Source organism: Thalassophryne amazonica, chromosome 12, assembly GCF_902500255.1.
Source record: "Thalassophryne amazonica chromosome 12, fThaAma1.1, whole genome shotgun sequence".
NCBI classification, from domain to species: Eukaryota; Metazoa; Chordata; class Actinopteri; order Batrachoidiformes; family Batrachoididae; genus Thalassophryne; species Thalassophryne amazonica.
Genome location: NC_047114.1, coordinates 27,850,843 through 27,867,757, shown reverse-complemented (window position 1 = coordinate 27,867,757; position 16,915 = coordinate 27,850,843). Strand labels below are relative to the sequence as shown.

The window sequence follows — 16,915 nt, the reverse complement described above, 5'->3', positions numbered from 1 at the left end:
TCTCATGGGATGATTTTGAGATTTTGGGGGTAAAGAAGACAGCATTACTGAACCACATTCCAAGCAACCTCTGATATGATACAGCACGGTCGCACCACTTACGATACGAGGGTAGGCTGAAAGTTCTAAGGCTCCCATGAAGGAGTAATGCATTAACTGCATTATAGTGAGCCTTAGGACTTTTCAGCCTACCCTCATATATGCAGCCGATGAATGCAGCTTTAGAAGGGTGCAGCCCCTGAATTGGAACACAGACAATATGCGGATATGGTGCAGGTTTAGAAGTCAACAAGCTGGAATACTGGTTGGCCTTAGCATGGGTGTTAGGGCCTGGTACATCTTGGTAAAGATGTACATATCTTGGTAAAGATGTGCATAAGCTCCTGTGATTGCCCCAATTACGAAGGACATTGTCTAAGTTTTGCATACACATAATTCCACTTACTTTTATCTTTGGGAAAAGCATAGCGCATACCCTGTAAAACATAGTAAGTGAGCCCATCCCCTCCAGTTTGTTAACACATTCATTAAAAAAATAAATGCTATCTTCTTATACATTTCCAAATTAAAATGGTAATAATTATAAACTGATTCAAATTTAGTGAAATTTGATGCACAATATCAATACAAAAAATAGTGTTAGTGCTTTAAGTGGTTATTTCCAGCCAACCAATTCTGCTCTCTTTCTCTCTGTCCAAGGCACTCACTAGCACCTCAATGGGTGCTGGCCCTGCACCCTAGGGTGCCGATCTGACCTCAGGACACCCTACCTATTCAAGACCTGGAGGCAGAGATTAAGCATGAAGATGGACAGTTTTTATGTCAATAACGGACTCCCATGCATCTTTTGTAAAAATCTGGCAACTGTTAGAATGGCCCAAGCAGTGCCCCCCCCCCCTCCTTCCCCATCCTCTGAGTCTGGTCTGCTTGAGGTTTCTTCCTCAAAAACACCCAGAGGGAGTTTTTCCTTACCACCGTGTGCTTGTTCAGGGGGGTTAGTAAGGTTAGACCTTACTTGTGTGAAGCGACTTGAGGCAGCGTTGTTGTGAGTTGGTGCTATATAAATAAAACAAACTGAAACAAACAGTGTTATTCTCCTTATTTAATCTTTGATATACTCATCTGCCACCTGCTGCACATGTCTGGGCTTGCTACAGGAAATAATATCACATACATGATGGAAATTAGGAGCAGGTGTGTGTGTGTGTGAAGTTATATTAGCTTGAAATGAGCTTGTTTGGAATTTTCTTTCATTTCCAAAACCTGTGTAAATCTGGTTGTCACCGCAGCATGTTAGGTTATACGTGCAGACAGACAGAGATCAATTACTGTCAGTATCATGACTTCAGATGTACATGCAGCTGTTTAAGTTAAGTCGTGAAAAGGGAACACAACACTGACCATTCATTCATAAAAGTGACTTTGGTAACTGCTGAGTCAAATTTAGGAGGAAGATGCTGAGCTGTAACAGAATCCTCATTTATATTAAAAAAAATGCTTCATTTGAAATGATACGCTCATGCCATTTGACCTGCAAAAAGTAGGCCAATACCAGCTGGAAGGCCTAATTCTGCATTCACACGTCGGTAGTGTGCAGCAGATGGTAACCCAGATGTTCCATTACTTTCAGTGAGAAGGTCTGATCAGGTCTAGGAACACGTGCTCATTACGCTGGTGTCACCTGTTGCCACATCAACCACATTACAGAACCGCCTTGAGTCCTTGATAGCAACCACTCAGGCAGACAACTGGTCCATCCCCATCTCTTGAAGGTAACCGTCTACTTGCCACAGCCAGGTGAAATGTGGCAGTGTCTGTGGGCTTCTCCAGCCACTGAGGCACCTGTTTATTGGATCATACCCAGATAGATATAACCACATGGCCAAAATGTTCCAACTGATACTTCCTCTCCATGCAAGTGATGCGCCTCATCTGAGTCTACCCAAGTGACCGTTTGACACAAAGTCATTCCAGTAAGGATCCCCCAAAGAGACCAAGTATCAAAAACATCCAGTGATTGCCTGAAGTCACTGGCTAGCACCCAAATCTCACAACCATACAGTGAGACAGGAAGCACCTGGACCCTAAAGACTTGAACCTTTATTGTCCTGAAGCAACTTCATGTCTTCGTGAGTCCAAGTGTCTCTCAATCTCCAAGACAGAGGACCCACAGACATGAATGTCACTTCTGAGATAAGTGAATGTGCCTACACGTTTGATACTATCACCACATACAGATACACATCTGATGTCCAAGTCCAGGGAGCCATTGAGAACCTGGATCGTAATCGTGTTCAAATGCAAACCCAGAAACTCCCAATTTCTTGCTCAGCTTCTCAAGTGCTGCAATCAGGGTACCCACTGTTTCTGCAAATACCACAGCATTGTCTTCAATGTCGAGGTAAGTAAACCTTTCCAAGCCAACAAAGGCACCCGAGCCACTGGTTTGCACACTCCTACCCGACACCCAGCCCACGCAAGTACTGAACAGTGCACAGAACACACGCCAGGTTTCACAGGAAAACATTCAGAGATTCTGCACTCAGAGTACCTGTGTACAGCTCGCTAGGGTGTCCACTGTGGCGGCACAAGCCATTGAAATTTTATAAAAAGCGACTTTTCGTGCATGCTGTAGCTACAAGAACAAACCCGAGGTAGAGTTCTCCTCAAAGACTATCAAAGCATCAAACAGCATAACATTCATTAAGTGGAGGCACATTTAGCTTGTACCAGTGGAACAGGAATGACTTTTGTGACGTAACAAAGAGAAACCGTTACAGCTTCTCCTGCTGCTGCTGCTGGCGATTCTGCTCCAATGCCTGCAACAGTTGTTCAACAATCAACACAAGACTGCAGCAAGAACATCTTAGTCATTCATCCGAAGACACAAAAACGAGCCACGTCGAAAGCTGGAGTGTACTCCGTGACCTTGAAAGCAGCAGGTTTGAGAGCACCAGTGCGACCTTCATATTAAACAGGTTGCAGTGGAGTGAAAGCCGTTACAGCAGGACACCTGATAACCGGTGGAGGACAGATGGAGAGCAGGGACGGGGGCAGATCACATGCAAACCAAAGCGAATGTGCGCCAGACTCGGGGCTGCTGCTGTGGGAATTTCCACATCAGACGAATCTTCAACAACCTCAAGCAGATTAAGTGTGCAGGATCACTGGAAAACATTCAGCTGATGTGCACTTGCACCAAGTCCAGAATTCTACACACTTAACATCTTGTGACCAGATCAGGAAAATTAAGTGGGATGTGACCCTCTGCCACACGGGGTCTGTTGTCCCATGAGTGTCTCAGGCAGGCCTGGAGTCGTGACGCCACACACCTGTGTCCTCACCGTCTCGCTCGCCTTCACTTTGTTTCTCTCCAAACCAATTCCCAGTGTCCCTGACCCCAATAATCCAAATTCCTGCTTGATTAAGCTGGTTTTAGTAGGAAGCCACACAGAGCGGTTGGGTGAGCCTCACCTTAAATGGGAACACAGTGAAGCTGCGCCGCAGCGGCGAGCACGGGCTCAGATTTCACCGTCCGCTCTTTGTGACGACAGAAGGAAAAAAAACAAATCAAAACAAAAAACACGTTCATCAAAGCCTGTTTTTGTGCCTCACAACCGCTGTGATGTTTCATCTTTAACGTGCACACACAGTCACGTATAAACATCAAATCGAAATTTAAAAAAAAATCTGGCTTTTCTGACATATGTAATTGAAATAAATTAAAAAGAAATACTTTTCCGTACTGTTTCTGTTTATTATTTAACTGAACTTGAAAAAATATTCAGTGAAATTAAAATGTTCTCATTCTTCACGGCAGGGCTGTAAAAGTGATTTGTGTTACATCAAAGGGTAATTCTATGGTAATGGAATTACAATCTGAGCAAATTTTAATGGTAAAACTAAAATACAGAGATTTTATATTGACATTGTAATTCTGTTACAGTAGAATCACCTTAAAGGATGTGTTTGTTGTGTTTTTTATGAATTTATTGTGATCAAAGAACATCCTGAACAGACAAGATGATCTAAATTCAGTTTAAAATGTAAAAAATAAATAAATAAATACATTTCGGATTGTAGTAGTGCTCACAGCCTTTAATGTAGCACAGATAAACCATCACTTTTACAGCCAGCTAGATTTAAACATGTCAGACGATGATAAATCCTTCTTAAAATCACTCTAAGAAATGGAAAGAGTCTGGTACATTATTATTTCATTTAGACCGTGATGTAGAGATCCATCACAGTCTAAATGAAATAATAATGTACCAGACTCTTTCCATTTCTTAGAGTCTGGTACATTATTATTTCATTTAGACCGTGATGTAGCGATCCATCACTTTTACAGCCAGCTTTCTGTGGACAAGTCAGGGGATGAATATATGAACATTTCCAAGTCAGTGAATATTTCTTGAACTTCATTTACATCAGTCATTATAAACTACAAACAGTATGGCACATCTTCCTGGACCATGCAGTTCTCTCAGTGATCATTCAAGAAAGACTAGTGAGGGAAGCCACCAAGACAATTCTGAAGGAGTTACTGGCTGTTCTGGCTGGTTTCCATCCAGGACTCAAGGTGGTCTTGCCCCATGTGAAGGAGTTCAAGTACCTCGGGGTCTTGTTCATGAGTGAGGGGACAATGGAGCCTGAGATTAGCTGGAGAATTGGAGCAGCAGGGGTGGTATTGCATTCGCTCCGTACGGTTGTGACGATCTACTGGCTAATCTTCGTTCCCACTCTCTATGGTCATGAGCGTTGATTCATGACCGAAAGAACTAGATTTTGGGTGCAAGCGGCCGAAATGGGTTTTTCTTCAGAAGGGTGGCTAATGTGCCCTTAGAGATAAGGTGAGAAGCGCGGTCATCCGTGGGGAACTCAGAGTTGAGCCACTGTTCCTTCATGCTGAAAGGAGCCAGCTGAGGTGGTTTTGGACTTCTGGGAGGAGACTCTGGGAAAGACCCAGGACTAGGTGTAGAGATTATCTCTCATATCGTCACACTGGCCAGGGAACGCCTCGGTATCTTCCAGACAGACGTGGCTAATGTGACCTGGGAAACAGAAGTTTGTGGTCCCTTGCTGGAGCTGTTGGCCACACGACCCGATCCCGGATAAGCGGTTGAAGGTGAGTGAGTGACCCAAGATGGTTCTGTGGTGCTGCACCAGCGCACACTCCTAACCTGAAATAAATGAAATCCACAACATATGCAGTGATTTTTTTTTCTTTTATTTATCACCTGCCATGTGTGAAGCAAACTGGCTGTAAAAATGAGGATTTGGTTGTTACCTTAACGGCTAAAGGAGAATCATGTTGTAGAGATTTGTTTTTACCTTCATTTTATGTTCTAGAATTATCTAAAACTTTGATGTAAAAACACACACACAAACACCCTGATCTCTGACATTTGAATAAAATTTTTTTAAAAAGCACCTTTAAAATCCACCGCCTGGTGACCTCTTCGTGCTCCCGTGTCATGTTATTTCTCCAAATGGATCCCACGCTGAGAACAGTGCAGTGGCCGGTGACACACTCGGGCCGTTGTAGGCGTGTCTTGTGTCTGGGTGAACCAGCGCTCTCCAAAATGTTTCCGTGTCGCCCGCTCGCGCCCCAGACAAGCTGGCTCTAATGACCTGGCCTGATAGTTCAAAGCAGCCCGCAGACGGTATGATTAATGAACGCGACCTGCTAATTTCACATGAATACAGCTTATTGTATAAAAAAAAAAAACAGCTCTCGCACAAACGCCACGTCGGGCTAGTTAACATTCTTCTGCCTTTTGAGAAAAAAGCTTTGCTTAAGCAGGGAGATGTTGCGATAAAGACAGGAGTTAGCTTTATGTTTCATCAGCGGCTCCACAAGTATTAAACTGCTGCTTTGTTCTAAATAATTTAAGATGTTTGAACTTGCTCCACAACAAACAATCCCAGATCACAGAACACAACAATTCTCCCAGCATGCTTACACAAGATTATCAGCCGCCGCAAAGCAACGGGCCCGAAAAAACACAAGTAGCACGGGAAGCATTTGTCTGAAGAATACATCTAACAAAGTGGAATTCCTTTTTGTCAGATCGTGCCTCCTTGCATTTGGCCTGGAGGAATCACTGTGGTTCGCTGCGTCCGCTAAGCATTTCCAGACTGAAGTTGCCCTGTGGCACTTCAGGTTGCATAATCAATCTCCCTCAGCGTGCACTCTCCATTAGTGCACAACAACCAGAGTAACATTATCCACGAGTGTGAGGCACAGCTGAGGCCAGAGCGCGGCGAGTCCCACTTATCACACACACGACATTATGACCATGTCACCCAGCAAAGCTTCAACTGTGTCAGAGCAGTCTGAACACGAGCAAAAAGCCTGAAACTGTCGCATATGCATGTCGCTGGCCGCTCATAACCGGCCTTTATGCACTTTGTGGTTTTGCACATAAGAGCGATTCATTCTTTTTATCCGCTGCACCACAATGCCGTCCAGCTTTCTCCTCTCACAAACCATTTTTTGTTCTCCAAAAAATCTTATCCTCAAATTTCAACATGCCTCAGGCGCATCAAGACTTATTTATCATAACAAACATTAAAGAAGTCGAGCATTTTATGGGATTTTGTTTTGGACATCAACATATCATTCAAAAATCTATTTCATTTTGTCACAAACATTCTTCTAGAACATTGAAGACATTGTTACTAGCGGTGTGCATCTCCCCCTTATAGAATGATATTGTACAATATGATGCCAAAATGACCGTTTTTATTATGAAACACTTCAATATCAAACAATTCTTTGTTTAATGTAGGCATTCAATCTCCACGATAAACTTAAAATAAACCGAAATTGACATTACCTACTTTCAAATACCTATTTTATGAAAAAACAGGAACCTTTAGGTTTTACTACAGTGCTGCAGCACACTGGCACAACCTCTTCTTGCTGTTTGTTTCACCACTGGGGGCAGTGCCACATAGATTAGCAGAAAGCGCAGCATAGAAGAAGCCAGCTGTTGTTATCTGAGCCTAACAAATTGTGAACTGAACAGAAAGTTGATATCAGTGTATTTATCTGTTTACCGCCTACGACTGTTGGTCACATCAATGTTTTACCTCACAGGCAAAATTAAGCCTTCTTGTGACCAATCACATGACAGCTTTGCACCAAGTTTTTATCTTTTACATGCATTTCAAGATGCAGACGTAGCAGCAAAACAAGGTTAACAAACAATTTGTAACACTAAAATCAAGTTACTGATCGGTTTGTAGCACCTTTAGATCAATTCAGGATACATGTATTGATATAGTCATATCGATTACTTTAAAATGTACTTTTGATTAGTATTAGTTAATTGTTACACCCCTAACTTGTTACCTCCACCAATTAAATTACTGTATTTTCCAGTTTGTAAATTATTATTCTGTCAGCAGAGTTTCAAAACAGCTCCCAGATATTCACATACAAATAAAATAAATAAAATAAATCTCTGGAAGAGGACGGACTGTCTAAATGTTAGTGTTGATTGGAATGTGGAGTGTGGGACATTTAACAATGGGACACCACATTATCTGACATTTGATCAAGTACAAACAGTTATTGGCCAGCCACCAAAAACTTAGAAGAATTCTAAATTTAAGCAAGGGGAAGAAGACTTTAAATTCTGGGAGTGATTGGGATTCAGATGTAGATTCTGGAATTATTATTATTATTTTGCTTAATGACATGGTGCATTCTTCAGCCTCTAAATTCATTTCTATCATAGGCCATCTTCACCACACTTGCAAAAAAGATCAAAAGGAAGATTGTTGGTGTTGATCTGGATTCTGATTTACTACATACTGCCTTAAACATAGAGCTGCTCCATTTTTCAGTTAAATTTTCAAACATTATTAAGTTGATTTTCAACAAATGTGTTGAAATCATTTGCAGCAAACTCTGCAAAATGTGATGTTGATCAGGGTTCAGATGTGAAATCTGAATAATTCTATTCTATCTTTGACAGAGTTGATAAATGTTCCGAGATTTCAATTAGGAATGTTCTGATCATGATTCGAGTCATTTAGTCTCTGCCGACAGCAGAGTCCTGATCTTATACTGGTATATTACACTTGCACAGAGCACACTGCAAACACATTAAAGTCGATCCAATAGTTATGCTAATTGAACAGCTCTGCAATGCATTAAGGAAAAAAAAAAAAACTTTCAATGCAAGCTGCTCCTTAATGCTTTTTAACAAGATTAAATAAACAAATGGGTCTTTAACATGGCTCCTAACAACTCCACTTAGTGCAGCATTGTTGAAGTAAAACCAGAACATTCAAGGGGAATATCGATTGAATGACATAGATTAAAGGCTGATGGCTGTGTTAGTCCTTCATCTTCAAATACATGCTGCAGTATTAAAAGTACTAAAATACATAAATCCTAATGATTATTATATTGTTATTATTAGATGCAAAAAAAATGCCTCAAAAATATGCCTTCTGAAACAACTTTATCCATAAGCTATGGGCCTGTACAGTGCCCATTAGCAGGACAAAAACACTGATCAGACAGAATGATGAGAAAACTTGTCAATTCATGGGTAAATCATGGACCTGAGACGTGCAGGTCCGTCAGAAGCTGACTAGATACTGCATTTTTTTTAAATAAACTTTATGCATATTTGAAGTGAAGCAGAGCATAGCTATGCTTCTGAAATGTAATGCAGACCTTTCTCATAGATTTTGAGTAGGTGGGGGTGAGGCTAATGTAGCGGGGCACCTTAAAACCAACATAAGGACATTCACTGACATACTTCCACTTAGACTGTTCATATTCTGACTATATGCAACAACAGAATGTTTAAGAAAATGGGAAAAATTTACTCATATTTACTGTTATCAAATTTACTGTTATGCCCCTTCAAACCTTTTTATTTATTTATTTTTTTTTATAGCCCTGGTCCACTCCCAATGTATGAGTGGCCAGGCTTTCACTTTTGGGAAGCCATGATCATATCACCAAGTGCAGATGACTGACCTTTCCCTGATCGACTGTATCACAACGATACAGTATATCCAGAAAGTATTCACAGCACTTCTCTTTTTCCACATTTTGTTATGTTACAGCTTTATCCCAAAATGGATGGATTCATTTTTCCCCTGAAAATTCTACTCACAACACCCCATAATGACAACATGAAAGCTTTTTTTTTTTGTGCAAATTTATTACAAATAAAAGAAACCAAACAAACTAAGAAATCACATGTACATGGCAGCAATTACAGCCTCAGGTCTTCATGAATATGATGCCACAAGCTTGGTGCACCTATCGTTGGGCAGTTTTGTCCATTCCTCTTTGCAGCACCTCTCAAGCTCCATCAGGTTAAATAGGGAATGTTGATGCACAGCCATTTTATCAGATTCAGGTCTGGACTCTGGCTGGACCACTCAAGGACATTTACAGAGTTGTCCTGAAGCCACTCCTTTAATATCTTGGCTGTGTGCTTAGGGTCATTGTCCTGCTGAAAGATGAACCGTCGCCCCAGTCTGAGGTCAAGAGCGCTCTGGAGCATATTTTCATTCAGAATGTCTCTGTACATTGCTGCATTCATCTTTCTTTTAATCCTGACTAGTCTCCCAGTTCCTGCCACTGAAAAACATCCCCACAGCATGATGCTGCCACCACCATGCTTCACTGTAGGGATGGTGCCTGGTTTCCTCCAAACATGATGCTTGCCATTCACACCAAAGAGCTCAATCTTCATCTCATCAGAGCAGAGAATTTTATTTCTCATGGTCTGAGAGTCCTTCAGGTGCCTTTTGGCAAACTCGAGGCGGGCTGCCATGTGCCTTTTGCTAAGGAGTGGTTTCCTCTGCCGTACAGGCCTGATTGGTGATTGCTGCAGAGATGGTTGTCCTTCTGGAAGGTTCTCCTCTCTTCACAGAAGCATGCTGGAGCTCTGACAGAGTCACCATCGGGTTCTTCGTCACCTCCCTAACTAAGGTCCTTCCCTCCAGGATCGTTCAGTTTAGATGAGCTGCCAGCTCTAGTGAGAGTGGTGGATCTGAACTTCTTCCATTTATGGATGATGGAGGCTGCAGTTCTAATTGGGACCTCTAAAGCAGCAGAAATGTTTCTGTATCCTTCCCCAGATTTGTGTCTCGAGACAATCCTGTCCCAGAGGTCTACAGACAATTCCTTTGACTTCATGCCTGGTTTGTCCTCCGACATGGACTGTCAACTGTGGGACCATATATGTACACAGGTGTGTGTCTTTCCAATTTATGGCCAATCAAATGAATTTACCCCAGATGGACTCCAATTAAGCTGTAGAAACATCTAAAGGATGAGCAGTGAAAACAGGATGCACCCGAGCTCAATGTTGAGCTCATGACAAAGAGCATTAATACTTAGGTACATGTGTTTTCTTTTATTTTTAATAAATTTCCAAAAATCTCAACTTTTTTCACATTGTCATTATGGGTTATTATCCATAGAATTTTGAGGGAAAAAAATTAATTTAATCCATTTTGAAATAAGCCTAATAAGGCTTTCTAGATGCACTGTAAATCAGATGCTTGGCTTGACAGAATAAGTAGTGACATGTGGCAGGAAGATTTTAGACTGCAGCAAATTACTTTTGGGAAAAGATCTCAAATAAGCTGAAGCACTCAGCCATAAAAGACAGAAATCCCACCATGAACCAGCATAATTTGAAAGCCCTGGTAATGTGACACTACTGTTTAGCAGGAAGTACTGAATGGGATGGTGACTACCACTCAGTCGGCACAGTGCAAACTCAAGTTTAATAAAGCCAACACTGATCAGTCAAATACCTTGATTGGGCCCAATACTGATCTTTAGAATCAGATCAAGACATCTATGATCTCAATCAAATTATCAAATAATTTTCAAACTGTGCAATTTGAACTATCAAACTGAAAATACACCTTCTGGAAACACTTTGCATATCTCTGACTATTTGTCAGATCGGCCTCAGCTTTCAGATATGGCTTGCGCATGGCACGATGATGTGCATCCTTTATTATGAAAATTTTGGAAATTAATTTTCAAACCTTTATTTTGATTCATCAATTTCTATTTAATCCACTCGATGGCGGACACAGCCTGTGAGCTGTTGCCAGCAGCCGCCATCTTGCTTAGCGTTATTACGCATTGTCAGACATTAGATTAAATAGAAATTGATCATTCTCCGACTTAAACTTGGGTTAAATGATCCAAAAAAAAAACTGTTTTGTGTAGCATTCAGGTCCAGCGACAAGATAACAAATCATTGTCAACTGGTTAAATAAATAAATAAATAAATAAATTTCAATAATAATCAATTTTGGAGTGAACTTTTGTAAGTGTGTATTACATGTAATATTAATGATGTGAGGAAATTACTAAACTTGCTGAATACAGGTTATAAAATGATTTTTTTGTGTCTGTATTCTGTACAGTAGTGACTTCAGTTTTACTGTCTGAAAGCTTTGTTGTGATAAATATCGCATCATTTGTTTAGCGATTCAATTAGAAGTCTCACATTCAGAAGTCTCAATTTATGCCTTTTTAATTAGCCTCTGGGTTTTTCTTCACATCAGGTTTTCTATCCTGAGATATTCTGTCAGAGCAAATTCATAGAATGGAAATGCTTTTTCTCTCAATTTAGTGGGTCACATGACAGTCGCTTTGACACTGAATATTCTACTAATGTAAGAATATTCAGGAATAAGATTAATTTCTCTATGATATACTCCATATTCTAGTCTAGTGTTTTCAGATTTCTTTCAAATTGATCGAGAAATTATTGAATAAACTTACTTTCACCCTGGCTGGCGTGGCTGTTGCATTTTATTTAAAATTTTTGCGGAGAAGCATTGTGTAAAAAAAGGTGCCGCAGGTGGGTTAAGAGCTGTCTTTAATATTAATATCTTTAATATGATGCGATTGCGCGGAGCTCTTACTTTCACCCCTGATTATTTCCCATCGTTGACTTGATTTGGTGTTTCAGCATTTCCCATAATGCCACTGGCAGCCACCTGCGCTTCCCAGGATGCGCCGCGGTGTCAGCGGAGTTCCGCTGTCTCACAGGGCATGTAAACAATGGCAAAGCGAGGATGTGGGTGGTGTTAATTTAGTGAGTTCAAGGGCGATTATGATGATTATACGCTCTCCCAAGTTGAGAGGGTTATATAGAGGAGGTGCAGCATCTGTGACGGACTTCTGCTGTGGCCCGATGTTGTCTTATTGTCTATACTTCAGGAGATGTGTTTACACTGAGTGCTGAGCCCCTGACACCGGAACTCTGCTGAAAACCACCTCTCGCGTCAGTCATGGACCGCCAGACAGCGTGAAATTCACAACTGCGAAACACCGAATAATGAAAGACTAGTATCTGAGGTTGTGGCAGACAGTGTGTTTGACAAACTGATGTATTATTTTCTCTCTGGACTGGGACAAACAAATTCATCAAGTCTATTATATTATAAATAGTCTGATCTTCTTCCTGATTTGTTTTGACAAATAGTGGCTGTACAAATGTGGGACTGAGTTTGAATAAATCTAACAGTAATAGCACAGAAAATGCAGATTTATGGTGAAACTCTCTTGAAAACATTGATCATGCCTACACTGATTTCTATTTATGCCTGGTTGTCAGACGCTAACCAAGATGACGGTGCTCTGGCAACAGCCAGCAAATGAAGAGATTGCCCTGATCCTCCATCTATTGAGTAAATAGAAATCGATGTTTTGATTACAGGGTTGGCCCGCTCCTTCTCAAAACGCCAAATCAAATGCACCCTCTCTTCTTCTATGGCATTTAATTGGCTAACGTTATCTTAGCTGCACAATCAATGGGTCTCAAGATTTACCCACACTGCCTGCAAATGAGTCAATTAAGTACTTTTATTTATTTATTTTTTGTGGCATTTTGTAAATGCGGAAATGCACTTCGTCCTCAAAACATACGCTTGTGAATTGTGCTTCTATGGTGGATAACAGCTGCCAGTATCCTTATTGTTGCATTGCTGCCACCTTCTGCATCAGTCCGTTACAGCAGCACTAAATCCTCTCGATGAGTCCAGTGTCTTTTAAGTATTTAAAAAAAGCCAACACTTTCCCCCTCCCACTTGACCTTATGTCTAAAATACTTTCTACAGAAACTTCTTTCAGGCTTGTTCTAAATTCTGAGAGAAGCTCTTGCCTTTCTCTGGCATTTTATTACAATACATGAGAACATGCTGCACTGTCTCTGGCTGTGGACATATTCCACCATACACACCCTTTACCTCAAAAAACAAATCTAACCAGATTTAGCCTTCAAAACATTTTTAAAAATCATGCTGTTTCATTACTGTTTTTGCTTTTCCCCAATGGGCAAAAAAGCAAGGCACTGGTAGTGGTACTTTCACATTAGTGGAATGGGGTTCAACTACCTACAGTTTCCTTGCTAAAAGGCAAAATATATGAAAACACAATAATTAACAAATCAATCCACACATTTCACAGCAACCCTAAATTTCCCTGACTCACATTATCAATAACTATTGTATTTACAGCCATATGTTTGTGCTTCATGAACACTGTGTTTTATTCCTTCCTATATCTCTGTGTGTGTATATATGTCTGACCATGTGGGATGAATGTCAAACTTTTTCTTAAAATAACTGTAATTGCGTATCTCTTTGTATGTCAATGTCAACCATGTCTTAAATGTACACGCTGTCTGTTTAAACTATGTAAAAGTAAGTACACCTCTCTGTACATCCCACCTTCAAACACAGCCTCATATGACCGTCCATGAAAAATCTACTTACAATTTTCTATAAGAATACAAACTTCCTACTGGCACTGCACTAGTTCTGGAAATACATGACATGGTACATACATGTGGATGAACTAAGACACAGAGAGGTTGTTAAACATCATGAGAGATGACGTTATGGCAATATTGGATTTATTTATTTTTAAGAAATGGCAATATTTAGGGTGAATTCACTTTCTGTCATCATGACTATTAGACTTACAGTTCTTCCAAAAGTCTCTGTAGAGTGACAGTTATTGCAAAAAGACAAAACCCGGCAGTTAGATTCTGTTGGTTAATGGAAACAGTGTCATTACGCTATTGTACTTTATTAACATTCTGAGAAATACTGCTTAACTGTTCTGCAAATCTGTAATGGAAACCCAGCTACAGAGTCAACAAATTAAATTCGGTGCTGTCATCATCAAATTTGTACAGGCTTGATGATAACGAGGAAGCGAGGTGAGAATGTTGTCAGTCTCATTGCACAATTCCAAGATTGTTCCGTGTCAGTGGAGGAATGCACTCCGAGTGCTCTTGTAATTGGACTGGCATTTTTGTTGTGTGTTTCACCTTGGCTGGGAGGTGAGGAACGTCAGTCAGTTGACTGTTTGTGACAATTATAATGAGCTACTTTGTGGTTGTTATCCTCATTAATTGAAGCCCAAATTGAGGAGTATGAAAAAGAATCTGAGGTGAAGTTTGTGTGTGTGACAGTAATGGAGGAGGCCATTGGGAGAAGAGGACAAAATGCAGCAGAGCCTGTTTGTAACCACAAAGACTGTAGACGTATTTATGAGGATCTCTCCCTATAACAGTAAATAGCTTGAATGTATGTTGTCACGTTAAGTGTGAAGGTTTAACTGTCTCTCTGCCAGCACACAACACAGTTTATGAGAAACAAAACCTGTAACGCAGACAAAAAGGCTCCTGTAAAGTCAGTTCCAACAAAGCCGACCACACATCAGGAGAGAACCCGACCCTCGGCTGGGCTGCTGACCTTCTGACCTGTGGCTGCAGGAAGCAAAAGCCGTGGCACTGTGACGGTGGAGTGCGAGATACCAGTGGAGGAAAAAAAGCTCATGCTCTCAAGTTCAGCTCGGAAAAAAACAAACAAAAAAAAAAAACACGACACCACGAGTACAGAGTGCACAGCTGATGTGGGACGTGGCTCAGGTGAGAATTCACACAACAGCCACACAAAGCTGCATTCAAGATGGGGAACATCAGAAGCTGCTTGTCCCCCAGCTGAGCCTCCTTTGTGTTCTCGTGCACACGGCTGTGAGTGAGTCAGTGAAGAAGCATGAAAAATAACCTACGAGTGGGCGAGTTGAGACTTTCTGCTTACATCTCTGGGGTGGACGACCCCGACGCAACAGTTTGAGATGGAACTCGCAGTGTAACTGTGAGTGTCCCAGGGTGGTGTGTTAATGGAGGAGGCAAGAAATGTGGAAAACAAGATGACAAAACCTGCAGCCTCCATCCTGTCCAATACCTGAAGGCTACTGAGATGAGCTGCGGCCCAAAAACTGGCTGCTGCAGGCACCGAGGCCCCTTTTAATGAAGTCCAAGTTCCACAAACAGGCATCCACTAGTATTCAGTGAAACGCTTAAAATTTTAATTCAAGAACATAGAACAAACCTTCATTTTGTCATTCTGTATGTGTGTGTGTTTGTGTTGGGGTGGGGGGCACGATGGTGGTTAATTTCAACAATTTTTCTATAATGAGCAGTATTTCTTTCTTTCTCGTTTATTTTCTATTTTGCATCATTGCCATTCACTGTAGGCTGAGAGGTTTCACATCCACTGAATGCAAAAATGAAATCACAACACATAAAATGAGTTTCTGGGTTATCAAACATGCACAAAGGACAAGAAAATTCAGGGTATGTGCACAACAACTATAGTTTATACACAACTTAGTTTAGAACTTTTGACCATTTAGTCAGAAACCTTAAAATGGCTCATATCCACTTTTTTGCTTTTAGTCTGATGCTAAATTTAAACCACTGTTCTACTGAGTCTTGACTTGGACAACCATTTAGACAAAACTTTTTAGAACTTTTTTAATAAAACCAGAACCTAAATTCACTTTTTCCACAACCCAAACACTTTGGATCATAAAGTGGGAGAAAAATCTCTTACGCACACCGACTGATCTTAGGTCACAGTGACACTGAAACAGGCCTGAATCCCATCAAACAGCACACGACAGAAGGCCTCATTAAGAACCGGTCACGTCTCAGCTCTCTGATCTGAAAGCATTAAACAGTATAAACGCGCGCGCGCGCGCACACACACACACATAATGGTTTCTTACCAGCAGGTCTGCACGCGTTCGTCTGTTCCAAGCGCGCACAGGAGCACAGAGGAGATCCTGGAGATCCACGCTGGTTGCGGCTCATGTCTGGTATCCCCGCGCTGTTACGTGCCGTTCTGAAGGCTTTTCGTCACGGCTGGTAACTGTTCCACGCAGAGGATGTCCTCTGAAGCAAACATGAAGAATCCATCGGCTCGACGCGTCAGGCGCCTCCTCCTCCTCCTCCTGGTTTTTTACGCGGCCAAACTCCTTCTCAGCGGCCGGACTCCTGTCGGGGCTCCTCTCAGCAGCCTCTACAGCAAACGCACAACTGTCAAGAAAAAGTCTCCATCTGTTCTCAGCATTTTTATTTATGTGTTTATTTTGCACTGATGTTAAATCTCCTGACACATAACGGCTTGTGCCAAAACGCAGACACTGGTTTCAAACATCTGGAAACACATCAGTCAGTGGTCGAAATCTCTAAAAAATATTTGCTTTTCTTAAGCGGAATAGCAGACAGAAATCACTTTACAGGCAGAAAATGCCAGAATTTGGCGAGTGGCGCGGAGCTGTAAAAATGTTTTGCATAATTTTGATACTCGTGCCGTCTCTGTGCTGACTTACGTCACCCAACCTATAACGAAATGAAGCGAGTTTTTCAGCTCTCTTCTTACCTTCTGCTGCCTGTTCAGTCTTGCCTCCAAACAGCTCGTGTGCGTAATGAGTAAATAACACCGCTGGAAACTCACTGCGCGTCCTGCTTCTCTTGAACCAAAACGCTCCAAAGGCAGTCAGCGCGCGCTCCGCTCATTGACGAAAAACAGAGAAAAAAAA

The 16,915-nt window shown here is 41.4% G+C and overlaps 1 protein-coding gene across 1 annotated transcript in view; it reads right to left on the bottom strand.

The window, feature by feature from the left end:
* LOC117521084 (glial cell line-derived neurotrophic factor-like) overlaps window positions 1-16,380 on the bottom strand; it is an 89,671-nt gene extending 73,291 nt beyond the window's left edge. Inside the window, exon 1 of the mRNA XM_034182405.1 lies at window positions 16,100-16,380. Coding sequence (XP_034038296.1) covers window positions 16,100-16,184 — 85 coding nt within the window. The 5' untranslated portion in view covers window positions 16,185-16,380. The remainder of the gene's footprint in view (window positions 1-16,099) is intronic.
* Between the last annotated feature and the right edge of the window lie 535 nt (window positions 16,381-16,915).